Below are 27,384 nucleotides of genomic sequence, written 5' to 3' on the forward strand. Positions count from 1 at the left end.
TCATCAGACAATAGACTCCCTCAGGTTCTCATCTCGCAGGAAGTCAGGAGGAGCAGCGTGGAGGAGAAACTCGCTCTGAAGCTCCACCCGGGCAGGGGGATCCTCACCTGAAACGCCTGAGACAGGCTCCTCTGTCTCCTTGCCGTCTCCGTACAGCTGACTGATTCGTTTATAGAGAAGTCCTTCTGTCTCTGGCGGGGACTCCTCGTCTCGCCGTCCCTCCGTCTTCTCTCTGTATTTGTAGGACGCCAGTTTGACCGTCCGCTGCAGGAGGTGTTTCCTGTATGCTCTCTGGATCACCATTGCCGCCACTTCTTCCTGTTTCCTCCGCAGAGTGCTGCTGATTGGTTCATACGACACCTGTAGGTAACAAGTGACTTCAGTATAGTTTGATAAATTATAAACAGTAGCAGTCTCTTTTAGAATTTGCAATCTCTCAACTGCGAGAATGAACCAATTAATGACATCTGCCTTATCGGTGAGAGACAAGTCGTCAAAAATGTTTCAACAGAAAAAGTCAAAGTAGAAAAATATTTCCAAACTTTGACCAATCACCTCTGTTTTCTTCATGAATTCATCCAGAACCACTGAAGGTCAAATAAAGTAAACCTTTAACCTGAATCTCTTCTCCTGAAATTGTGTAAAACTCTTAACAACAGCTGAACATATAAAATCAAGAAGAAGGTAAAAAAACTGAAATACAGCAATGAATACAGACAGATTCTGACTATATACTACATTGCTGTTTTGATGGTTTTATGTACTTCATTACAAATGTCTTATACATTCAAAAATGATGCAAAACACTGCAAGCCTGTTAGACGTAATGTTTTGTGAACAGTTTAATGTATAAAAAATACCACTATTTGGAAGTTTGGTGCTCTATCATTAAGGTGAAGACCAGTTTTACTGGGTACATATTTGAAATAACCAGTGTTAATGAATTTAGTAGAGTAAGAGTAATAACAACAAGTTGAATAGTAAAATGTTGAACATAAATCTAAATTTGGCTGCAGAAAATGTTATGAAATACTTAATATGCAAAAGAATACAGTGATGTTAAATATGAATGAAGATATACTAAATTTATCTTCACTCATATTTAATCTCACTGTTAAACAATAGAATTGAATAGAGTAAAACCTTGGAGGGGTTGTTGGCCATGAACTTCTCCTCCATGCTGGCTTTGAGAGCGTCCATCTCTCCTGAATCACCCAAAACCTGCACACATATAATATAATATAAATTGAATAACATTAAATACAAGAACATAACATAACAAGACATAATATGTGACCAGGTAATTTTACCTGTGCAGTGAGTGCAAGAAGTATGTCCAGACAATGGATCTTGTCTCCAGGAACCAGAGGCAGATCCATGTGGATCAGTTTGATGGTGTTTGGTTTGGAAATCCTCAGAGGATCCTTCAGAGTGTCACAGAACTCTGACAGCTTACTGTGGAACACAGGAGAGTCCAAACACAACAGAGTCAGATTAGGATCAACAACTGCCCAGATTAAGACCCAGCCCACAGAAAGTAACCATTTTCTCTACCTGTACTGTATAAACTGTGAAGCGGCGGGGTCAAACTTCTCCCAGGTTTCATAAAACATCTCAAAGTCGTCCTCACACAATGGGTCAGTGCTCTCCTCTGTGGCCACATTAAAGTTTTCCAGGATGATGGCGATGTACATGTTGACCACCACCAGGAAGGACATGATGATGTAGGTGGTGAAGAAGATGATACCCAATGCTGGGGTGCCACAGTTCCCTTTAACAGTTGTTCCCGGGTTCTCTGTGTTGGGGTCACAATCCGGCGGTGTGTTCATGATGGGATTCAGCAGACCATCCCATCCAGCTGACGTGGTGATCATAAACAAACAGATCATGCTATTCCCAAATGTCTCAAAGTTAAACATGTCGTCGATCAATGCCTCCTTCTTCACGTAGGAAAAGTTAGACATGCCAAAGATGGAGAAAATGAACATGATGAGGAAGAGGAGCAGACCAATGTTGAAGAGGGCAGGAAGAGACATCATCAGGGCGAACAGCAGTGTGCGGATCCCCTTGGCTCCACGAATGAGACGAAGAACTCGGCCAATACGAGCCAATCGGATCACACGGAAGAGCGTGGGCGAGATGAAATATCTCTCTATGATGTCAGCAAGGAGGAGCCCTGAAGGGAAGGAAGGAAGGAAGGAAGGAAGGAAGAAGGAAAGAAAGTAAAGGAAGGAAGAAAGAAAGAAAGGAGGGAAGAAAAAGTACACATATACTGTCACTCCATCTCTGATCAAATTGAATACCCCATTTCCTAAAATTCAAGACATGAAAAGAGATTTCTGGGCCTTGAATGTAAAGAGAAGACATTTTGACACATGGGAATGAGTGACGACCCCCAGATGAGACGATGACATCACCAGACCCTGATTTGCCGACTTACCTACTATGGACAGGATGACAACCACGAAGTCGAAGATGTTCCAGCCAACAGCGAAGTAGTGCTGCCGGAGTGCAATGATCTTCAGAGTGCACTCTGTGGTGAAGATGATGATGAAGACAAAGTTGACCCAGTACAGAATCATGTCTTTCTCCTCGCTCTGGTCATCCGTCTCCACCATCATGGTCACCATGTTGAGGCAGATCAACACCATGATGAAGATGTCGAAAAACTGTTTGGTCACCAGGTCAAAGACCAAACCTTGAAACTTGTTCTGGTGAGACAGAAAGAGAAGAAACAGGTAAATGGTAAATGATCTCACTTATATAGCGCTTTTCAACCTTCACGGTTCCCAAAGCACTTTACAGCCAAGTCTCATTCACCCATTCACACACCGATGGTGACCGAGCTGCCATGCAAGGTGCTGATCTCCATCGGGAGCAACTTAGGGTTCAGTGTCTTGCTCAAGGACACTTCGACATGACGGAGGGGAGGGGAGCCGGGGAATGAACTCCCAACCCGCTCTAACTAAAATTTAAATGCTGTTCTGGCCTGAAACACACAAACTGACCTCAGGTCTTGGAACAGGTTTCTGAGGTTTCTTGGAGCCCAGTTTCTTCATGGCATTGTAATATTTCTTCTGTTCCTCTGTCATGAAAATATCTGTTCCTCCCAAGTAAAGACAAAACAAAAACAATTAACTCAGTGACAGAGAGAAACAATAATATTTATTATCACAACTGAAGCTTTCAGTTTAAACTGTAATATGAACAGAGGTGACTTTAATGTCAGTCTGTCTGTCAGTGAGTAGAAACATATCTTTGCTTTCTGCTGGTTGAAGTTGTCGATGATGACTCCAATGAAGAGGTTGAGGGTGAAGAAGGAGCCGAAGATGATAAAGCAGACAAAGTAAAGGTACATGTACAGATTGGCCTCGTACACTGGCTGGGACTCCACCTACACACACACACACACACACACACACACACATAGTATGGTAACTATGCTAACCAGAGTCAAGTCAATTCAAAGATTTACTCGTATAACCCCAAATCCCAAATTTGCCGTTGAGGTCTTCACACAACATACGACACTCTGTCTTTAGAGGTCTGATCTATTACTGTTGTTATCAGTACCAGCTGTAACAGTACTAGTGTTAATACCAGTAACAGTAAGAGTAACAGTATTACTACAAGTACCATCAGTCCCAATATTAGTAAAAGTATCAGTATCAATACCAGTATCAGTTCCAGTTTTAGTGCCAGTATCAGTACTAGTACCTGTACTTCTACCAGTATCATTAAAATTAAATAAACAATGACTTGACAACCAGTTCCAGCATTAGTATCAGTTCTTATAAAACGCAGTTGGTGTACTGACGTCTCTGGAGTCCACTGCTGCATACATGATGTCCATCCAGCCTTTAAATGTGGCCTGAAAGAGACAAACCCATTAACATCAGTTTCAATTTAGACAGCTGAAAAGTCCAGTTGTCTGCATACAGTGAGACCCAGCAGGTCATAAAAACTAGAACAGCTACAACAGTAGATACAACAAAGAACCTTTCAATGAAAACAACTTCAGCTCAGATGAACTGTTTTCAGGCAGCAGCAAAATTCTCTGAAGACTGAATTCTAAACATCACTTGTGGAGGTCTGAATTGAGATTCACTGGAAATCAAAGATTTTGTTTAGTTTTGGAACACGTTTAGTGATAGGTGTTATTGGGGTTACTGACAGTCTGGTGAAAATTAAGTGTTGAAAGTATTATTTTGATGCTATAACCTGTCATGTCAGATTGTTTTACTGCTTCATATATCAGACTGAATCGCTTGTGTATCTCAGTGAAGATAAACATGTTGAGTATTGAGACTCACCACTTGTAGAAGCGACAGGTAGCCCATTCCCACATTGTCGTAGTTGACCTTAATGTTCTTCCAGCGGACCTCAGTGAAGTTTGCCTCCATCAGAGCGAAACACTCAGTCTTGTTGTTGACCTCATCAGGGAGAAACACCTCCGCAGACGTCTCATTAAAACAGTAATAAAACTTTCCTGCAAACAGATTCACTCCCATGATGCTGAAGATCAGCCAGAAGATCAGACACACCAGCAACACGTTAAAAATGGACGGGATCGCTCCAACCAGGGCATTCACCACCACCTGCAGACAGACAGGTACAGAGAAAGAGACCCAACACCAATAATAACTTCATTTAAAAATCATTGAATTGCACTGCAACACTGATTAAAAACATGAAAACAATAAAAACAGTTCATGAGAATGCAATTCTAAAATAATGTGTTTTTGAGAAAGATTTAAATGAAGAAACAGAGCTTGTTTGCCGGATCTCCTCTAGCAGGTCAAGGGTCTCTGAAGGGTCTCTGGTTTTTAGCCTTGACCTAGGAAATACTAACAGACCCCTAACGGAGGATCTCATACTGCACTCAGGCTCGAAGGGTTTAACAAGTCAGAGATATAGACAGGGGCCAACCCTGTACATGTCTTGAAAGTAACTATTAAAACTTTAAAATCTATTTTGAAATGTACAGGCAACCACTGGAGAGATACTAGGATTTGGTTTATGTGTATTCTTTTGTTGGATCTTGTGAGAAGTCTGGACCAGTTGAAGCTTGGACAGGTTCTATAGACTCAGACAGGAAATAGCAACTTACATTAATCTAAAAGGGACGTAATAAAAGGATGGATGACAGTTTCCATGTTCTTTGCAGATAGGAGATTTTTGAAATGTTGCGAAGGTGCGGAAAGCCAGATTGGACAACAGATATTGATATCATGATTAAGATTGCTGTCAAAGATTTTTTTTTGGCATTTCGCTTTATAAACAGTGACAGCTGAGAGAGATGGGAAAGGTAGGGGATGACATGCAGCTGGACCTTTAATAATAGCGTCCGATTTATCTGAGTTTAACAGAATAAAGTTTAGAAAGACAGACAGGTAGAGAGGGAGACAGGTTTCCTACCGATAAACCTGTCTGACTGTGTGTCAGTGTTTAAAGTGCCTGTCTCACCCTCATGCCCTCGAAGCGAGACAGGGCCCTCAGTGGCCTCAGGGCTCTCAGAGTCCTCAGAGACTTGATGGCTCCCAGCTCAGAGTATCCCAGGATGTTCGCTGTCAGAGACACCAGAGACACCTGGAAGACACAGCACACCTGGTGACATCATACCACAGGTGACCACCCATAGCAAACTGTAAAAAAAACCCTCCTTCATGTTTTACAGTGTTTCTGTAATCAAACCCTACATTAGTTCAGTGGAGAATCAGTACTGTTGCTATGGTTACATGCTCCTGCAGGTATTAATGTTCTTACGTCTACGATGAGGAAGTCGAGCCAGCACCAGGCGTTGGTGAAGTAAGTCTTGAATCCGTATGCAATCCACTTGAGAACCATCTCTACCACGAACACGTAGGTAAACACCTGGTCTGCGTACTCCAGCACCGTCTTTATGACCCGACGTTGCTCCAGGTAGATGTCCTCAAACGCCTGTTAACACACAGACTAATGTCACCACCTGGACAGGTGTGTCATACATCACAGTTTCTCAACCTCAGGATCAGGCCTCAGTGTGAGGTCACTTTACATGCAAACAGAGCAAAAAAGTTTTGATACTTGTTTAAAGTTAAGGTCTGACTTCACTTGTTTTGTTTGCAACTGACAAACACAAAGTCCTCCAAACTAAACACAATTTGATTTGTTATTCCTGACAGTGTTTGAGTGTTCTCTGATCTAACACCTCTTTGGTTCTGGTTTGTTTGGCTTTAGGTAGTAAAACTACTTGGTTAAGTCTAGGGAGAGATGGTAGTCATGATTAAAATAAACCAACATTGACTGTTGCTAGGAGACAGGATGTGAACACCAGTATCTCAAGTGTCATAAAAACATCTAACTACTTCTTCTTTTGTTCCTGACAGACAACAGTCATAATTCGCACAACCACTACAGGGTGCTGTCATGTAAAGACAAACATTCTGTAGTTAGTGTTCAGTGTCAGTGAATGAGCAATTCAGAATTTTGTTTGTTCTTATGTTGTGTTGTGTTATGTTGGTTAATGTTAAGTTGTGTTATGTTGGTTAATGTTAAGTTGTGTTGTGTTGGGTCACCATCACTTATTTTATTGTTTACTACTTTAGCATTATTCATCATGATGTCACTGTTTATTAAGGGTCAATAAAAGTTGTTATAGTGAAAGACTTAGTGAAAGATTATCTCACCTGAGTAATGTGGCGGCCATGTTAGTAGTCAGAATGCCAGCCATTTTTGTAGTCCACTATTAGCCATGTCAGCCATGTTAGTAGCCTTGTGTGTGGTCAGTATGTCAGTGCTCTGCTGTTGGCCATGTCTCCACACGTTAGTACTCACACAGCACACATTCCCTGTGAACAAATCAGATCTGACCTGCTCATTCATGTCATCAGATCAAACAGACCAACCAGCATCCAGGAGGACTGAGCAGCAGTCAGACTTATGAAGGATTTTGAATACAAATATTGCAATGTGCTTCACAGCAAAAAGTAAGAATAAAACAAAAAGAACAAACGAAGAAAATAAAAAATGTATCAATATAAATAAATAATCTATGATATTGTATAGTAATGTTTACCAGAGCCCCACTGCTCAGCAGGATCATGAAAATGATGAAGGTCTCAAAGTAGTTGTGTTCTACAATGGAAAAACAGGTTCTCCTGAAGTTAGACCAGACCTTCCCTCCGCTCTGGGACGTGTCTATGTCCAGGAACGGACAACGTCGGTAACACTCTGAAATATAAACACACAAATGTATTATGTGAATCGGCCGGTCACATTACAAATTATACAGGACTCATTTATTTACAGAGGTCTTTACAGTGTCTTCAACAGTCATGTAAAGAATACAGTTCCTGCAGCAGAGCCAGACTACCTGTTATAGGTAGGGACATTTCACCTGCTGACTTTAAACCTGCCAGTCGTAACACACTGAGTTTGTGAACATGTCGGATGCCAAATATCAGAATCACTCATCTACATTCATATCCTGTTCTGATACTTTCTGGTAAACTGATCCAGACTAAGTGAAAACATAATATATGACTGGACCATGTATGGTCAATGTGCTATATTACGGCCAAATTGTTACACAGATAGTCAGTGGTAGTGTCTATAATGTGAATTCCTGTACATTAAATGTTCATCTGCAATTTTCTGTAGTGGTCTCAGTAATATTTGTTCTTAAAGTGTACTGAGGTAGAATATCACATGACATGGTTAAACTTCGTTTGAGTCAAAAAATGTTATAAATGCAGTTGCAGGAACAAAACTTTCCACTTATATCTTGAGATGTTTGATTTGAAAGAACTTATTCTAATTATCATAACAATAATACATTTTATTTATAAAGCATATGAGTAAAGGCTTCACCCTCTAAGCTGAGGGCCCCGCAGGTTCCTTTAACTAGCCGAAGAAAAAGAATGTGCTGCGTGAGCGATGGATGAACCTGCTAGCGACAGCCTTGAATCTGGAGTTAAGTACGTAACTAACGTTTGTGCCTATTCATTTTGAAAGAGGGCCCCACTTTGCTGTGGTCCAGCCAAAAACTTAATCCATGTAGAGGTCAAAAACACATCCTATCTCTAGTAGTGACACACACACACACACATTTACTAAACGACTGAATCAGAAAAGCAAACAGACTCCATCCAACAGCTCAGACTGTTTTCTTCCTCTATTTTCTCAGCAGAAAGATCATCTAGAAAACTCAACATTTCAATTCAACATAAATGCTGAATGTACATTTATTTCTGTTTTTCATAAACGTAATAAAATATTGTCTTGACTTGGTTATAATATTCTCCTTTTCTGCTTAAAGAGCAACTTGATTATATGGTTTTGGGAGCTACTGCAAGTCATAAAGGGAAAGATGTACCTACAGCCAGTTCTTTTACCAGTACCTTTCCATCGTTCATCAGGTAGTGTAACTCTACTCTTTGAGCATCGAGCATTACCTTTACATTCAGAGGTGTAGTAACAAGTTATATTTACTGCGTTACATTGTACTTGTAATTTGTACTTGTCAGAGTGATAGAGATAGAAACAGGGACAGCCTTCCTGCATAAGCGCCTGTTTTGGCAACTCAGTTACTCATGAATCCTGTTGTTCTATCATTGTTTTTACACCGATTGACTTGTATTAGATGGAGGTGAATCTGGAGGAAGCTGCTGTGGAATTAGTTTGTGTTGCAGCTAGATGACTTCATAAGGAAAGAAAATGCAGAATACAAACTAACTGACCGGTTGCCACGGACACAGAGAGAGAAACTCGTCACAAGTTTTTATTGGTCAGATTGGTTCCTGTTCTCAAATATTTTTAAGACCTAAAGACCTCCATAAGTCTGAACTTATTTTCCAAGCTGGACAAATATTTTCATTTATACTATGAATGATTTGTGTGTGTTTTCGTACTGTCACTCCAGCAGTCCTCAGGTGTGTTTTCATCGGGATCTTCATCGTCTTTGTCCTCCTGGACTTCAGGAAGTTTCTGTACCGTGCTGCAGACCGACGACCCGTCACACTGAATAAAAACATCAAATACATTTTACACTGAACCCACCAACAGCCAGTTGTTAATATTGATATTCATGTTTATGTCCGTGTTCTTGTCTGACTGACAGCTCAGCAGTTTGTCTTCAATCTGAACCTCCATGTTTGATCAAATTGATTTCATTATTGGGGAAGCCATTTTCCTGATCTGTTCAAACTTGTACTCATGCTTGCTCAAGAACCCACAATTCAATTGTAAATACCTGGAAAGTTGTCGAAACAGCAGTCTGACTTTTAGACAGCATGTGAAGCAACTGGCAGAAAAACTTAAGAAAAAAAAAACCTGCTTTCTTATATAAGAATAAAGTTTGTGTGTGGAGGAAAATGATTGTACAGTTGCCCATTATTAGTAATCATATCGTCCTCGTCACTTTGTACTATATGAAACAGTCGGCTGGTTTCACTAGCAACAAAAAGAGAACTACTTTCTATCATCTTTATTTACAAAGGTCTCCTGCAGAAGTTGCCTCAGAAAATCACTTTTCAAATCTAAAACCACTGCTCAGCAGAGCAGATCTCAGGTCTGTTAAACTCCAGTTCTTCGGGTAAATACTGAAGCAGGACAGACTGCCTGCCACCACTTTACACCTTTTTATGAATGGAAAGAATTTCAGAGGATTTTAAGAATAACTCATCCCACTGGCTGATTTTAAACTTTTAACTTTGAATCTATTCAATGATGTCTGTGATTGTGTATGATGCTGTTTATGCTTTTATTTGTCTGGTTATGTCTCTCTCTTGATCTCAATGAGATTACCTGATTTCATCTTTATGAAACCGCACCACAACTTCAGACACTACAGTTCAGTTTTAGGTGAAATGCTGGAATAGAATGGAATATATTTGTAAACTACAGTTGTTTTTTAGTTTAAGTAGCTTTTTATAACAGTCTTTATTCTTATTTATTATATCTTGATTTTCTATTTATGTTTCTATTGCACTATCCTGTATGCTGCTGGAACAATGCAAATGTCCCTGCTGAGGGATTAATAAAGGATTATTTTATCTCAGTTTTTACTTGGGAGTGCTTTTCTTCCTCCTCATCCTCATCCTCATCCTCATCATTGTCAGGTGTCTCGAAGTCTGACTCGGCCTCTGCGATGGGGACCTTCAAGGAGGCAATGTTGTGGTAGATGCTGGTCATGTTGCCATGGTTACAGCTGAGGGACTTCACCTCGGACACTGGCTGGTCTGAGGTCAAAAAGGTCAATGCCAAAAAGTCCTTTGTCGTCCTATCATCTTCCTCACTGTCGATTGCTAACGATGACATTCACAAACATGAAAAATCAGTAAATCACAAAATACAGTCAGTCAAAATGTGTGATTTATAGAAACAGAACCCCAAACTGGTCTGAAACCATAATCAATAAGAAAAAAGTACTGAAAAAACCTGAATACCAAACAATTATAACATCCATAACACTGAATAAATACTGACCTTAACAATAAAAACGGTGTTAGAGAGATAGATAGATAAATAAGTAAAAAACATAAAACATAAAAATGTCTTTGCTGTAGTTCCAGGTGTGGTCCTACCAGTGCGGTCTGGGTCAATGTGGTTCTTCTTTCCCATTAAAGTCCAGATATGTTCCAGGATCCAGGTCTTTGTCCAGGTCACAGCCCTATTGATTCGGTTTATGGCAATCTGCAAATTGTTTTCTCCTTCATCTTCTGGAGCCGCGAGATTATCACCACTGAACGAGCTCAGCAACAAGGCCAGAAAGAGATTCAGGACCTGAAACAAGACCAGGAACAGGTTCAAGGCCTAAAAAAAGACCACAAACAAATTGTAGGGTGGAGATTAAGATTCTTTTATTTTAGGATTGAATTTATGAACTTCTCCCCAGCCTGGTTGTTTATGAGACCCCCTCTAGGTCATGCAACAGATCCTGCAAAGATTCCTTGAAGACATAAACGAAGGGTTAGTGACAAACAGCCAGTTTACTACAGGATGGAACTCCACCAACTGTCAATACCCCCACATTTCCAGAGCTCACAGCACACCATAGGAGGTAGCTCCACTTCTGCACCCCCCTCAAGGAGGAGATGTGTTTGGTATCTTTCAGCAACTGAGGAGGCCAAGCTTTTAAACATGGAATTATTAGACATGTAACATTAATTCTTAGAAAGAAATTGTAACGAAGAAATAATTAAGACAGGAAAGATATAGGTGGGAGTGGGAAAGATATAAGTTTTCCTTTGGCTTCCCATACCTCTCAGCTGCTGAATGGTGCCTTAAGTGAATTTCCCTGCTTTATCTGATATACACTGTTCCTCATTCAGTCATTAAAGAGGACCTATTATGCACATGTCCAGCTCTATATCTTTATTCTGGGACACCACTAGAGTAGCTTTGCATGATGCACAGATCAAATAAGTCCTTCTTCATCTTATCCTGGCCCTTCATGCAACCCGTTCACCCTCTGTCTGACACAAGCTATTTGAGCGCCTGTCCCTTCAAGGCCCGCCTCCCTAAAAGCCCACTTTCTTCCGATTGGCCGGCTCCCTGCAGCCCACGAGGGGCAGGGAGATGCCTCTGAGCCCTGAGCACAGCGCACCGCTTCATACTGAGCCGCTGTGGCCGACTGCATTACAGCAGAGATCTGGAGACTGAATGTGATGAACTTCCTGTTTATCAGACCACAAATGAGACAAGAAGTAGGTTGGAAAAAACTATAGATGCTGCTGGAGCTGAGTGTTTCTGGGGACTGGGCCTCACTGATTACTGTTCAAAAACACAACTTTATTCACTGATTTTGGTGAAACTCCATCATTTTATGGAGAAAATGTTTCCTGGTTTTCCCTCTGATGTCCTCCGGTTGCTCTGCTTCAACCCTCTGTGATTTACGGAGTTTCCTGATGGACAGAAAGCTTAAGAAAGTACCCGCTAACTGCTGCTAACTGTAGCTGCCGTTAGCTCAGTTAGCTCTGAGCACCAGGGGAGTGTACAGCACAGCAGCTTTGGACCGCCAGGAGGAGGAGGTTTTCTTTCCAGGGCTCCGCGAGTCAGATGGTTAGAGTCAGTTAACTAAGAGCAAAGATATAGATATATATCTATGGCTAAGAGGACCGCTAGATGCACAGCTAACTAGCGAACGGCAGCAACAGTTAGCAGTTAGCAGTAGTTAATGATGACTTTAGCAGGAGGGAGCATTCTGAGCAGTCTGAAAACTGAGCTTTTTTACTTTTACATATGTAAAAGTTTACCTCATTATTTGGCAACTTTGGTAACGTTTAATAGGAATATCCAACATTGTAACACTATGTATATGACAGAAAATAAGGAAAAGAATAATAGGTCCACCTTAAGTGTTCATTGCTGTATTCATTGCATTTATTCACTCATAGGTATGTTTAGTAGTAATTAGTTAGTAGTGCATAGTTAGTAGTTTAATAAACATTTAATTTGTAGAACCTGGTTATGTTTGTGTGTATGTAGTATTACGGTCACTGTACACAAATCAAGAACATAGTGGCAACCTCCAGAATTGAGACTGAATTAATTAAATGGCTATTGTGTTCCCCACTTTAAGGGTGGTGGGTATCATTGTTATTGTTATTTTAAAAAAGGGCATTCTGCTTTGTTAGATATTGACAGCTGGAGAGAGAGGGAAGGTCAAAGGCAAAGGGCCCCGGGCTGGTGCAGTAAGGACTCAGTCTTAATGGTACACTCTACCAGATGAGCTACCGGGCACCCCTAAATTCCATTATTCCATTTCCAAAGTGAGTGCAATCACTCTACTTCATCATTTTGTACCGATTACTGTGTTAACAATAGTTTTGGTGCCTCCTTGAGACTTATTAATTATCTTTACATATTTTGGTATATTTTAAGTCATAGTTCCCTACAAAATTCAGGACTAGAAACAAGAACAGGAAATATTCATGACCTGAAAAAAGACCAGTAACAGATTGAAGATGCGAAACAAGACCCGATTGGTTAAATTTCTTGGTTTGCTCTTTGCTCTCACTTGGCCTCATTAATTGGCTACAGCTGGCTTGCTGGACTCTGGAGGATTAGTGACATACTGAAACAGGCTCAGGTCAGAGTGTAACTCACCACCAAGTTTCCAATGACGAGAACCATCATGAAGATAATCAGACACATGGTCTGACCGGAGACCTCCATGCAGTCCCACATAGTCTCGATCCACTCACCACACAGGACCCTGAAGATAATGAGGAAGGCGTGGAAGAAATCGTACATGTGCCAACGAGGAAGCGTGCAGTCGTATGAGATGCGACAGACGCAGTCTTTGTAGTTCTTCCCGAACAGCTGCATGCCGACAACAGCGAAGATGAAGACAATGATGGCCAGAACCAAAGTCAGGTTACCCAGAGCCCCCACCGAGTTCCCAATGATCTTTATCAACATGTTGAGGGTCGGCCACGACTTTGCCAGTTTAAACACTCGCATCTGGACATGAGACAGACAGACAGGTGGGGGGACAGGTAGACAGACAGGGGAGGAGACCAGTAAATAGTAACTTGATTGTTTTTAACAATCGTGTTTGGTATAAAGTGACGATGGTGATGATGTCACACTGACCAATCGGAAGGAGCGCAGCACAGACAGGCCCTGAACATTAGCCAATCCCAGCTCCACCAGACTCATGGTGACGATGATGCTATCAAAGATGTTCCAGCCCACCTGTAATCATGGCAACAGAATAATCACAGCAACGTGTTACCATGGGAACAGCTGTCAGTCATCATCACTGAGCTGGTAACAAAGAAACAGGAAATGTTACCTGGAAGTAGTAGTATGGGTCCATGGCCAGAAGCTTGAGGACCATCTCAGCTGTGAAGATCCCTGTGAAGACCTGAGGGGGGTCAGATGTCAAAGGTCAGGTATCAAGGATCAGGAGTAAATTGCACACAAGTTTTAATGCAGCATACTTTTTTAGTGTTACATGAGTAGATTTTCTTTTGGAGAAAAATCATTACTCTGTTACATTTGGGTTTGTGCATTCATGCACAGTCATTAAGAGGCTGGTGGTCTGCTGATCCCAGATCTGCTGCTGCTCTGTTATCCTGTAACAGAATAACTGCTGAAGCTGCAGATTCACATTTTTCCCTTTTTCCTGTCGGAGGCTTTCAAACAGTGCCACTAGTTCATAAACAGAACGCTGGTCTGAGGTCAGTACATCAGAGAACTGACAGAACGCAGTAAGTGTGTCTGTCGTACAAATGCTGATAAGTTTAATACTATATACATTCAGTATATCATGCTTCAAAACTACTACTACTCCTCTTGCTGTCGGTCTTAATGTAAATATTGAAGATATTTGTGTAACAACTGGGTTTCACAGAGGAGAGGACTCAACTGCAGGATTCAGACAGGGTTGGAAGCAAAAACAGTCTTTACTTGTCACAGGCAAGGTTCGGTACACGGTAGAGCAGTCAGACAAAGTACATTATCCAGAAGGGAGTAGGCAGAGATGTAGTCAAAAAACCAAAAGCGATCAAATCAAGGTAATCAAAACCACAAGGAACACCAGGAGAATCGCTGGAACGCTTATCACAAAGGACAAAAATAAACTGGCACAGAAGGAGGGGAGAACACAGATTAAATACACACAGGTGAGTGACTAATGAGGGACAGGCGGGCAGGTAATCAAGAAGGCGGGAAACACACAAGGCCAGGAAGTGAAGTGTAAGGAGAGGTAAGTACTATAAAATAAAACAGGAAATGTGCAACACAAAGCATGAAAACATGAACCAATAAGACAAAACAGATTAACAAACAGGACGGGACGTTACAATCTGCCATTGTAGTAAACATTTTTTTATGTTGTTTGTGAACCCCTAACCTTACAGACAGATTTCTATCATTATGTGATAGACAATAAAGTTTTTGGAATCTTGAATCTTGAACATTTAACTGGTCATGGTCATTCATGATGAAGAGAAACAGAAAAGACAAATCATATACAGATTACTTTTTTGTGGACATGACTGATATAACATTTCAACCACAGATGATCATTCTCAGGTCAAAGTGAAGAAGTGAACACAGCTGATATTTAATGATGAAACATCCCATCATTATCTCCTAATGAGCCTAAATGAGTCCTCTAATATTAAAAAAATTCAGTAAGATTAGGAGTAATTTGGGCATTTGTGTAGTCGTCATGGTATTGGACATTCATCCATGGCTGCCTGCACGGTGCTCTACTATTATATTTTTCAAAAGAATTAGAAAGTTGTGTCTCAGCAACTTTCAGCTCACATAAGTAGCAGCAATCTTTTTGAACCTTTTCAATCTGCATTTAGGGCCTGTCACTCCACTGAAACTGCACTGACTAAAGTGGTTAATGACATTTTGCTTACCATGGATTTAGATTCCACTTCAGTACATTTATTACTGGACCTCAATGTGGCTTTTGATACCATTGATCACGACATACTCCTAGAAAACTACTTTGGAGTCTCTGGCATGGCTCTCACATGATTAAAATCTTCTGGAAGAACACACTGTGTTTCATGTAATTTTACTTATCATTATTTTCTAATGTCAAAAATGGAGTACCTCAGGGCTCTGTTTTCGGCCATGTGCTTTTCGCTTCTGATATTACTCCTCTTGGACAAATTATAAGCAGTTTGGAAAAAACTTTACACTGCTACGCTAATGATACTCAGCTGTATGTGCTTGTAAAGGCAGGTGATAATGTTCAAATTAGAAATCTAGAGGCGTCTGTTGTGAAATCCTGGATGTCATGTAATTTCCTGCTCCTAACTTCTGATGAAACTGAGATGCTCATTGGCCCTACTCGACATAGATATCAGTTTGATCAAGTAATAGTAACTCTCGACAACTGTGTGATCTCTCAAAGTTTGACAGCCAAGAATCTTGTTGTTACGCTTGATCCTACCCCCTCTTTTGATCAGCACATTATAGACATCACCAATATCCCCTTCTTCCACTTACGCAACATAGATAAAATTAGATATTTTCTGTCATTGGCTGATGCAGAGATCCTAATTCATGCACTACTATTAAATGTCTTCAAATGGTTCAGAATGTTGCAGCTAGGATAGGTCTCAGTTTCAATGAATCTATTAACATTAGTACTTATAGTCCATGTTTATCCTCCCGACAAGAATTCAACTAACACATTGCAAACTTTTTGATATCTACTGCATTTGTATCTACTTGTAACCCCCCAACACTGAGTCCTCTCTTTTGTTGGTTGAGTCCAGGATAATTTGAGAAAAACTGCGAAATGCTTCTTCAACAGATCCTCATAAAAGTGCTGGTCCAGTAATTCCTTCTGTCCATTGTCACATACTCAGGAGAGTTGCTTTGTTTGCATTTCTATTGCAACCCGCCATCATGTAGCAGTTCCATCTCTTTCCAAATCTTCCAACTCTTAATGGAAATTAACGCAGCAGACTTATTTACCTAGATGTATAAGTTTAGTGTTTGTTTGCAAGGCTCACCCAGCTTTTGCTAAGGAGTAGGCTGAAACCAATCATTCAAATATCTTTGATTATATAAACCATCCAGAATGTCTGACTGTTAGGTAGTAGGTCTATTCAAACACACTTACAATGTCATGCAAAATGTTCATTAATTCCTTGCCAGAAATCAATGAAATATTCACTTCTCATATGTCAAACACACAGTGTCAACGCTTCAGCTGTCATCTTGATTCCTAATAATTCCCTGATGATCTGTGGCAGTCTGTGATGGAAATGGGAATGATCAAAGTTTGAGGACACTGTAACACGTTGGCACCCTTTTTTATTTACTTTTTGTCAGAATAGACAATATGGTCCATGCATATCTGAGTTACTGATTTATTTGCCAATCATAATATATTATAAAACATAACAAAAAATATGATGTAATTTAGAAATGTCTTTACTTATTTGTATATTTAATGGAGTATAACATTAATGTAATATTTAGAGATCAGACTTGAGAGAAACATTTTTTATGATGTGTATGTAGCAGATAATCTAATGAGGAGATGATGAAGTGACTTTTCATCACAAACTGACCAAAAATACAGATGTTCACTTCTTTACTAGAGGAAGATAATTTGTGGTTGATATGATGTAATGTCCACATCAAATAAAAGCAGTGGGGAAAAGAAGTGTGGTGGCATTTTTTCTCTTTTCTTTTACATCTAAGGTTAATCAAGTCGTTTTTTCATTTGGTACTTGTGTACTCAAACTCTAGCAGTTATTTTGATGACTACTTTTACTTCTACTTAAGTACATGGTCATTGGTTCATCGTGAAGGGTTTTGTAATAGTCACTTTTACCACCTGGTGGCAATAATGTCACCTGGTGGTGATAGTGACCCTGGGCAGAGTGAATAAATCAATAGACTTGATGGGTTCTACTGTGTCAATAAAAACCGACTCTGACTTTTCTTCATCACTGACCAGATTTCCGACACTTAGAAGCGCCTCAAACTCCTCTGTCATTGGATAATGCTCCATGGCCATGAAAACGGTGTTGAGGACGATGCAGATGGTGATTCCAAGATCAACAAATGGGTCCATGACAATGGTGTAGAGACATTGTTTGAGCCAACGCCAACAGCCACAACAGTTCCACTTCAGGAAGATGTCAGCAAAGGTATACCAACATGGAGGACACGGCCTCTGGTCGTCCTCAAAGTCTGAAACACACAGCAGGTTAGTGAGATGATGAACTCAGAAATATAAAGTCTTCACTAAAAGATCAGAGGCAGTTTGACCTGAAAATCCAGTCTTTAGCTCCACCTGTCGGAGGTTGAGATGATCTCACTGAGAACCTGATAGCTCTTTATTCTTTACACTTCATGTCCCCATCCTGCCTCCTAGAAACTATGTTTATATGCTACCATTTTTTTGGCTGTTGTGTGGGTCATAGGTCATCAAAATCTGTATTTTTATTGTTTTATTGGCTGTGGAGAGCATGTGGATATCAGATATCCTATGATGACATTAATGTTCAAAAGGGGGGCTGCATTTTTGTACATACACGTTTGTGTGTGTGGTAGAAATTGAATGAATATAAAGGAATGTTTAATCTATGCATTGACATGGTAGTTAACTGAGAGGCCTTTGAGTCCTGTACACTTGGCATGCTTTATATGTTGTGGGACTCTGTTGCCCGAAGGTAAAGATAAGATGGACCTTGGAGAAGCTTCACACTCCCCTGATAATATTGACATTAACCAAGAGTTCAAGAGCTCCTGGTGACATGATTATACGTAATACTATTGAGCATACTGTTGCGAATGTTGCTTTTTTTTGGAATTGACTATGTCCATGTATACAAGCTGTACTAAGATATTTTATGTTGTAATAAACTTATATATTCAACTAAGGACAGCTGAGGCTCATTGAGTTTATTCTTCTAGTCATTGAAGTAAAGACTGACCAGAAGTACAAGTTTTTCCTCATCGGTGTGTGTGTATATGTGTGTATACCTTCCATGGCAGTGTGTTCTGGCTCGTGGCTTGTTTCTGAGAGCGCCTTCCTGCAGGCCGCTTGCTGTAATAACAACAAAAATAAAGGTTCAGCTGTGTCTGTTTAGTGTGAGCTGATTAAATGTTGGTTGTTGTGTCATCTGTCAGATCAGACCTCCTCCTCTCTCTTCTTCAGTGCCTCCAGGATCTGAGCGTACTCTTCCTCCTTCCGTTTGGCCTCAGCCATTGTGGCCTCATTCTGCTCGGCATACGCCATTGCAACCACGGCCAGGATGAGGTTTATGAGGTAGAACGAGCCGAGGAAGATAACAACCACGAAGAAGATCATGTAGGTTTTACCTGCTGCTCGCAGCGTCTGCAGACAGACAGAGAGGTGAGAGAGAGGCAGATGTTTTAGTAGTTGGAGTGTCTAAATAAATATTCCAGGTGTTTCATTGTTGTCATTGTTGGTTTTTACTGGAACTTGAAGAGTTAATTTACTTTGAGAACATGAATTAATCAAACTGAAGAAGCTGGTGTGTTCAGGATGTGTTTTATCATCTCTGTTAAATTGAACATTTTGATAGAACCAAACAGTCTGAGTTGAAACCTACTCTCATTTCGTCTTCAGGTCTGATGGTTGTTGTCAGTTAGAGAACCAACTTATTCCAAGGACAACAAGAGCAAAAATCTTCAACTCTCTAACAAACAACAACATTGAGTGTTCACCTCCTGACAGATGTTCATCAACCTGCTAATCATCACTATGTCAATCAAAGCCAAATACCAGTGAGGACTGGTCGCTGTACTGGGACCACTCAGCTACGTTACTGACCAGATGGAAGAGGTTTTCCCAGAAGTCCTGGGTCATCAGTCTAAACAGAGACAGGAATGCCCAACCAAACGAGTCGTAGCTGGTGTAGCCGTAGTTTGGGTTTCTCCCAACCTTCAGACAGATGTAACCCTCTGGACAGACCCTGAACATATCATCATCATCATCATCATGATCATCATCATCACCACCATCAGTATTATTATTTCACATTATTATTATGATAGTGTATTTATTAGAGGCAGTCATGTGAACGTACCCGGCATCAGAACTGTTTCCACACAGCAAAGCATCAAGATGACCCGGCACGTAGTAATAGTTCCCTATCAGAGACACAGACAGACAGAAGTATTACTCACAAGTTGTCTTTCCCTAAAAATGTGGATCACAAAAATCTAATTATCATCTTTACCACTGGTGGTGGTGAAGTGTCCCACAAAGCACCTGATAAAGTCAAAATAGTCCTAAAGATGTCTAGAATCCTAACTAAAACTGGATTATTTGATCATATCACACCAACTTCCCTTCCATGGGTCCCTAGATGTGTCAGATCAGACTTTAATGTTCTTATTAAATCATAAATGGGCTTGCCCCTCCATAGCTGGCTCCATAAAGACGAACCCCCTTCCTCTGGAATAACCTCCCTGTTGACATTAGACAATGTCTCTCTAACCATGCAGTTGAAACAAAAAAAAATTGAACGACTGTGTTAGAAAATATCTAGTTCTTTGATAAAAAGTACAAGGTACAAGAAAAGGTACGAGAAGCCTGTGGACAGAAGAACTGAAGGAGAGGTCAACGATGACTCCCAGGATGCATTTCAATTACCAACAGCCAAACACAGAACTTCACAGTCTGTTGATGATGTGTTTTAGTATTAGTAGCAGTAGTTTAGTAGTAGTATTAGTATTTGTCTCTTGGATGGATCGTCAATTGTGTATAGTAGTAGTAGTTGTACCTTGTATTTCACTAACACACAGCCAATCACAGAGCCTCCCATTGTGTTGCCGTTAGCAATGACGTGAAGCTAAATTTTGCAATTTGTAGTGTTAGGAGAGGGCCAAGGCAAAGAGTGCATTCTGTCAGTGCTCCCTGCCTGAGCAAACAAAGAGGAAGCCAGGCCTAAGAGACTGAGAGACTGACAAGCTGAAAAGAGAAAAACCTGTTATGCTCTAATTTTAGTTTAGCTCAGAAAACAGGCTTTGGTATTGCCATTGTTTCTACAGTTTTCTTAAATGTTAGAAATGATAATCTTTGCCCTTCAAGAGTGGTGTTAGGACACAGTGAAGAAAAACCAGCAGCTCTTCACAGCTGAAAATACAAAACCAACACTTGTGGTCTTTGACTGAGCTACAAAGATCAAGAATACACTTCCACAAGGCTGTAAAGACCAAGAAAATATATCACCATCTTCATCACACCTGCGTTGTGGGTATACTCGAAGAAATCAAAGTCACTGCCTCCTGTATTGTTGCCATAGGTGTCGTTGGCATAGTAACCAGAGTTTAGGTCACTGTCAGATGTGTGGTTACTAAGCAACAGTGGTGGTATCAGGACACATTTTTGCCGCAGGTTTCCCATGAAGAGCTGCAGACCAATCAGAGCGAAGACGCTAAGGCAGAACACTGTCAGGATCATGACATCAGCCAACTTCTTCACTGATTGGATGAGAGCTCCGACAATCGTCTTCAGACCTGGGGGGGATGTTAAAAACTGACTGACCAATCAGAATAATAAACACTGAATCATCAACATAAAAACAGATGGTTTCTAAAATCAGTGAAGGCTCAGCAGCTGCAGCTAGTTCTCCACAGAACAAAGACATATTTGGTTAGGCTGCTTAGTTGGATGTCATAACATCGTTTTAAGGTGGATTTAAGGAATTATATCCATTTTAAAATGGGACACACATACACACTTACCAGGGATAACTGTGATGGTCTTCAAAGCTCGAAGAACTCTGAACGTCCTCAACACAGAAACATTTCCCAAATCTACAAATTCTGTCAGGTATCTGAAACACGGAGAGAGACCAACTTTATCATCATTATCATCAACAACATGAGTCATTTTCATTTAAAAATCAACCATAGATAGAAAAACTAAAATACCAAACAGGCGACTTAAATCCAGATTAGAAAAATGTTTCCATTAAGTCAACTATGTATGAAGATTATAAAGTTAGTTCAATTTTGAATTAAAGTAGGTGTATTATTGTGTTTTAGAGTCTATGATTAATAGGTGTATCTCAAGTGTGTTATTTTCTTCAGTCGATTTATTTTCCACTTTTCTCATCTTGTTCTGGGAACTATTGGATATTCCTCTGCGACTTTAATAAAGGTAATCTCAGCCTTGAACTCTCCAAATACAGACACACTGTAATGAATTGCTGTAAATTTACTGTGGATGTACAACAGTTTTTTCATAATAATAATAAATAAAATTAAAAATACTATTCATCCTCCACATATTAATAGATAACTGTAATTTATCAGCGTATAACAGTATTTTCTGTCAGGTGGTGGAAATATCCACTATCATCCCTTTACAAATCCAGTCACTATCCATCAACATCGTATGACTGTAGGCTAATGTTTCTGTTCTGATGATAAAACTTTTTATGATTCTGCACTGGTGATAACCAAGGCCGGACACATGGGATGAACTGATTAGAATTTGGTTGGGTTAGCAGGGTTAAATGTCAACTTGACATCATAATGTCTTGGAAAAACAGTTCTCTGGCCTTTATTCAACACCATAACTCATGAGCAGAAAGGAGACTGTGACCATCTCTCACAGCAGGTCGGACACTGAATAGGTGACACTTTTGACACAAAGGTCAAAGGTCACTGTGACCTCAAAATAGGTCACACAGTGAGTCAACAATAACTAGCATAGTGCTGGCTTTCCTCCAGCTCGTCCATTCTGCCTTTCACTTCCTGCCTCATTCTGAATCACGTGACTGTTAACAAGTGTTGGAGCGCGCTGAGCTAACTGTGATGCTGTGAGTGAGTTTCACCTGCAGCTCAAAGAGAGGCTTCACATCTAAACCTGAGAAAACAAAAACAGCACATTCTGTGTAGCTGTAAAACTGGTTGCTAAAACTGGCGAAGCAAGCTAGAGCTCAGTCAGCTGTAGTAACATTAGCAAGCTAACAGCAAAGTCAAGGTGTTGTTACTGACCTTATAGTTTATTTATTTAACTGTTTTTAATCTTACAAATATAGGCTAGCCTACTAACAGCACACTAGTTTTCCAGCCTTTCACTAAACATTTCTGTAAATAAGATATATGTATACTTGGACTCAATTGAATCCAGCAAAAATAGCCAGTGAAGTTAACGTTATTAAAGTTAATCACCAATTACAGTGTGAAGATGTAGCTAACTTGTGTTTACTTGTGCTATTATAGAGCCGATTGTACAACCGCAAACAGGAAGATTTTCAAAAGGGAGTGGGGACCTGGAATTGCCAAAATGTCTCTGTCAGCAGTTGGAGAACCTCCAATAAATATGTGTTGAACTGTTATAATGCCAATCAACTATGATCTTTCCTGTTATTTCGTTATGGCTGGGCAGTTCTTGAAGAAGTAATATTGCTGGACAAAAGGCTCAAACTGGCATGGGCCGATGCCCTGTGCACTCTGGTTCACTCTTCAAATGAAGGTGAATTATGAGGCCGCTCCAAATTGCCAGCATCAGGATACGCTGCCTCTGTTACTTTGGAAAAGATGCCCATGAAGTGACGTCACGTCCATAGAGATGTCTTATTTGCATGCTCTTGACAGGCTGGCAAGTGGTGGCACTGCACTGGGACACTATGACCAACAAACACTGTACAGTTTTAAACAGATACATTTAATTATTTGTTATTGTACATTTACATTTCATATCTAAGATTCTTATCTGCAGTACTTCTCCTCCTATGTTTATTGTGACCGTTATGCATCAAAATACCGAAGCAAATTCCTTGTATGTGAAAACCTACTTGGCAATTAACCTAATTCTCATTCTGATTTGAATCTATGATGAATAAGTGTATCTCAGGTGTGTTATTGAGTCTTACGCCATGCTGATGACCATGAAGTCCAGCCAGTTCCAGGGGTCTTTGAGGAACGTAAAACCTCCGACACAGAATCCTCTGGACAGAACTTTGATCGTTGCTTCAAACGTATAGATGAATGTAAACACATATCTGTTCAATGACAGAAAAACACTGAAACATTAAAAACATAAAACATGTCGAGCTGAGAATCTACAGAGGGAGAGAGATCAAATATTTTCACAGAAGACTTTATATTTTTATCGTCAGTATGTGTCCTGGACTGATCCACTGTTAAACAGTATAAAGTCCTGTTAGTGCCCTCTAGAGGCTGCAGCAATTGACAAGCAAAACATCCTGATTATTCCTTTATTCTTACTGGCCAGTAATGGTACTAAAACTAAAGTTACTGATAAAATCTCCTGCTCTCTTTTAAATCTTTATTTACATTAGACATATTGTCTAAATAATATTCCCTTTTCAGTTTTTACAAACAACTAGACTAACTGATTGGACAATTGGGAGGATGCATCATCAGAGTTACATGAGCCCACTGAGGAAAATCTGATTCTGTAACTGACAGCAGGTCAGTCTGAACTTTAATACTTAAAATGTGGTTATGTATGTTCTCTGGTGTCAATGACAAACAAGTAGGTCACACACTTAAACTGCTCATATTACTAATTTTTGAGTGACATGACGTGTCTGGCTATTCCTGAATATGACTTTGGACAGAACATCTTTGGTGGTCTCAGTCAGAGCTCAGTCAGCTGTAGTAACATTAGCAAGCTAACAGCAAAGTTAAGGTGTTGTTACTGACCTTTGTAAAGTTTCTTTGAGGTCATCTTATAGTTTATGTATTTAACTGTTTTTAATCTTACAAATATAAGCTAGCCTACTAATAGCACACTAGTTTTCCAGCCTTTCACTAAACATTCCTGTAAATAAGATATATGTATACTTGGACTCAATTGAATCCAGCAAAAATAGCCAGTGAAGTTAACGTTATTAAAGTTAATCACCAATTACAGTGTGAAGATGTAGCTAACTTGTGTTTACTTGTGCTATGATAGAGACGATTGTACAACTGCAAACAGGAAGATTTTCAAAAGGGAGTGGGGACCTGGAATTGCCAAAGTGTCTCTCTCTGCAGATGGAGAACCTCCAATACTTAAATGGACTTAATTAACTCACTGAAGTAACCTGCTGAATGAGAGAAGTACGCAGAGTATTTCTTTCATTCAGCAGCTCAACACATGGCAGCTTTAACTGCTTTTCACTGGTTGATCAGGGAAAATCGTGACGCACATATATGTTGCCATGGTTACCAAATTTACATAAATATATATATTGCTTATACTACACTGATCTCTTTTAACATTGGAATTTAATTGAACAGTTAGCCAAACTCTTTCTTCACTACTCTTCCAATGAATAATTGAAATACTTCTCTTAGAGGTAAACAATTAAACAACTCTCAAATATAGAACTGCAATAAATTATTTCAATCAAATGTTAGCTAATATGCTTATGAGCAAAATCTACTATTATTGGATATGCCAACTCAAACAACAAAAGACTTCCTGTATGAATGACATCATGACGACATTTCCTCTGGGATCACAGCTTTTTGTCCATTGAGACAGAAGACAGATGGATTCATTGTTTGAGTCCTGAACTTTAAAACTCGACTTCTGCATTTCTGGTCTGATTGCATGTTAGTGTGTATCATTGTGTGTACGTTGACTCACTCCACAATTTTGCTCCATGCTGGAGGATCACTCATCGTCATGAACGCACAGTTTGTCAGAATTGTCACCATGATGAACAAACTGAATAAAGTTTTGGTTTTAAGGAACAAAAAACATCAACCTGGCAATCAAAGCTAAAATTCATTCTGGGAGTAAATAAGTCTCTCCTCATTGACCAATCAGGGAGGAGTACAGTGTGACATCATAAAGGATATGAGTGAATGAGGATCTTTATGGCGACAGTCCTCAGCGGGTTGAACGGACTCAGCAGGTAACAAGACGGCTCAGCATTAAACCTGTAGATGATGTTTCCTTTACCGAGCACGATGAACGTCTACAGAGAGACAGGCAGGTCAGACATATCAGAGATATTGATCAGTCGTCAGGCCACAGAGGGAAGATATTTTATTAACGAGAGAGACCTTCTGTGATTGGTAGAAGGTATCCAGCTCCTCCAATGGGGTGTTGAGAAGCTCAGGGGGTGGGTCTCCATAGATGAATGGGAGGGGCTTTCCAGCCTCCAGGTCACTGGCTGGTTTAGGAAGATCTTCATCTGTAATCTGTCAATTACAGAGACAGTCAGACAGAGAGACAGCCAGTAAGAGTGATGGCCAATCAAAGACCTGTTCTCAATGTAATGATTACTCTCTATGAACAAATATCTGCATATGAAGGGGGGCGAGGGACAAAATTATGGTATCGGAAGTGTTTCGGTTTCCGTTTGTAGTCCGTTTGCAGTCCGTACTGTAGTGTAGTTTGTAGAGAAGTATTAACCAATCATGTTTGAGCGGGCTTTGGTTGCATGCAGGTAAACAGTCTGTGTGGAGAGCAAAGGAGACGGAACGCATTGGCCGAAATGCAATCTGGCAACCCATCGGCTATCGTCTGTTGATATGGCAGTGCATGGGAAAGGAAGTCTTGGCATGGATATCTGCTGTCTCACCGGAAGCCCCAAAACATTGGCAGACGATAGCCAATGGGTGGTGAGATTAATTGGGTGCTGGCTGGTAGCCGATCAATATGTTTTGTACCTCTATGTTCTTCTCCTTCCTCCTCTGTCGCTCCCTCTCCTCCACTTCGTGACGTCGCTGGATCTCCTCCAGCGAAGCCGGTGTGAAGCGCCTAAAGACCTCTGAACCAACAGGGGGCAGCAGAGGTGCCATCCTGGCATCATGCAAGGTTGCTCGAACTCCACAGTCACCTAGCAACCACCTTCTGTAGGGAGACGGGGGGGGGGGGGGGGGGGGGGGGTTCCAGTGAACTTCATAAAAAGAAGAAAATGGCTAAAAACGTAACAATAACAACAGCCAATCACCTGTTGCTTTGTTATTATTGGCTGACAGATAGAGCATATTGGTCAGGTGACTACCTGACACAGAAACTCCTTACAAACGTGATATTAAATAACAGCAGACCACTGAAGCCCTGAAGCCGTCAGCGTGAACTTCTTCTGTCCTTATAAACCCGCTGCATCTGACCAAGTGAACCACCTGATCTTCCTCTCCACCCTTACAGGAAGTTAAGCACACTTCCTCCATCAGACACTCAGGTGGAGGCATGCATTGAATTTTATTTTACCAAATTTAAAATTGGTTTCTTCTCAAGACTTTAAGTAGTGTAACGATCTGCTTACCAGGAAATGTATTGTATTTCATTATTTTATTCTGTCATTTGTTTTACTTGCATGTTTGTGTTGATCTGCAAGGACAAACTGACACTGAAGAAACTGATCTCCAGTCATTCGACCCAGTGAGTTGAATCTCTGCAGATCTTTGATTATCACTATAATTGATCACTTTTCATCTGTTAGTGTTTGAGAGTCTGAGTCTGTTAATGAAAATAGAACCAACTTCACATAAGATGTAACATCAATGTTGGTTTTCACAGGAAAAATGTTATTGATCACAGCTGAGAGGAGTCAACCTGTCTGCTGTCTATAAACAGACTGCAGCTTTTAGTATTGAACATGTTTAAATTAAAGCAGTTATAGTCTGTTGTGTTTCTGTAATTAAAGGTCATTCCATGTAGAATCAGACTTACAGCTGTGAAGGAAGAAGTCTCAGCTGATTGGTTCTCTCCAGAAGAGCTCTTCTCTCCTTGTTGCTCCTCCAAAACTCAAAAAATGTTTTTTTTCTGCTCATCATGGCTGAAGCTGTGTGTCCTCTACTTCCACCTGTTCCTACCTGTCCTCATTAACCGTCTGTCAGTCTGTTTGTCTGTTTGTCTGCCTGTCTGTTCAGTCTGCACGTCTCTCTGTCTCTTCTTTCTGTTCTCGTTTCTGTTTTCATCTACAGACTTCATTATATCTCTGCCAACATTCTGGA

The 27,384-nt window shown here is 40.4% G+C and overlaps 1 protein-coding gene across 1 annotated transcript; it reads right to left on the reverse strand.

Annotated features, from left to right (window-relative positions):
- Positions 1 to 3: 3 nt before the first annotated feature.
- On the reverse strand, positions 4 to 27,204 carry scn4ab (sodium channel, voltage-gated, type IV, alpha, b). Its single transcript, XM_070923957.1, has 31 exons — positions 27,101 to 27,204; positions 26,092 to 26,275; positions 25,483 to 25,620; positions 25,276 to 25,394; positions 25,061 to 25,150; positions 23,334 to 23,462; positions 21,193 to 21,284; positions 20,692 to 20,964; positions 19,530 to 19,593; positions 19,274 to 19,415; positions 18,614 to 18,814; positions 18,460 to 18,523; positions 17,426 to 17,664; positions 13,781 to 13,852; positions 13,579 to 13,680; positions 13,090 to 13,446; positions 10,566 to 10,764; positions 10,048 to 10,286; positions 8,892 to 9,000; positions 7,058 to 7,212; positions 5,767 to 5,940; positions 5,467 to 5,589; positions 4,314 to 4,598; positions 3,818 to 3,871; positions 3,257 to 3,394; positions 3,009 to 3,113; positions 2,441 to 2,711; positions 1,555 to 2,176; positions 1,311 to 1,455; positions 1,144 to 1,221; positions 4 to 360 (listed from the first exon to the last, which is right to left on the reverse strand). The coding sequence occupies exons 1-31, from the start codon at positions 27,202 to 27,204 to the stop codon at positions 4 to 6; spliced, it is 5,424 nt and encodes a 1,807-aa protein (XP_070780058.1).
- Between the last annotated feature and the right edge of the window lie 180 nt (positions 27,205 to 27,384).

Source organism: Enoplosus armatus, chromosome 17, assembly GCF_043641665.1.
Source record: "Enoplosus armatus isolate fEnoArm2 chromosome 17, fEnoArm2.hap1, whole genome shotgun sequence".
Classification (NCBI taxonomy): domain Eukaryota; kingdom Metazoa; phylum Chordata; class Actinopteri; order Centrarchiformes; family Enoplosidae; genus Enoplosus; species Enoplosus armatus.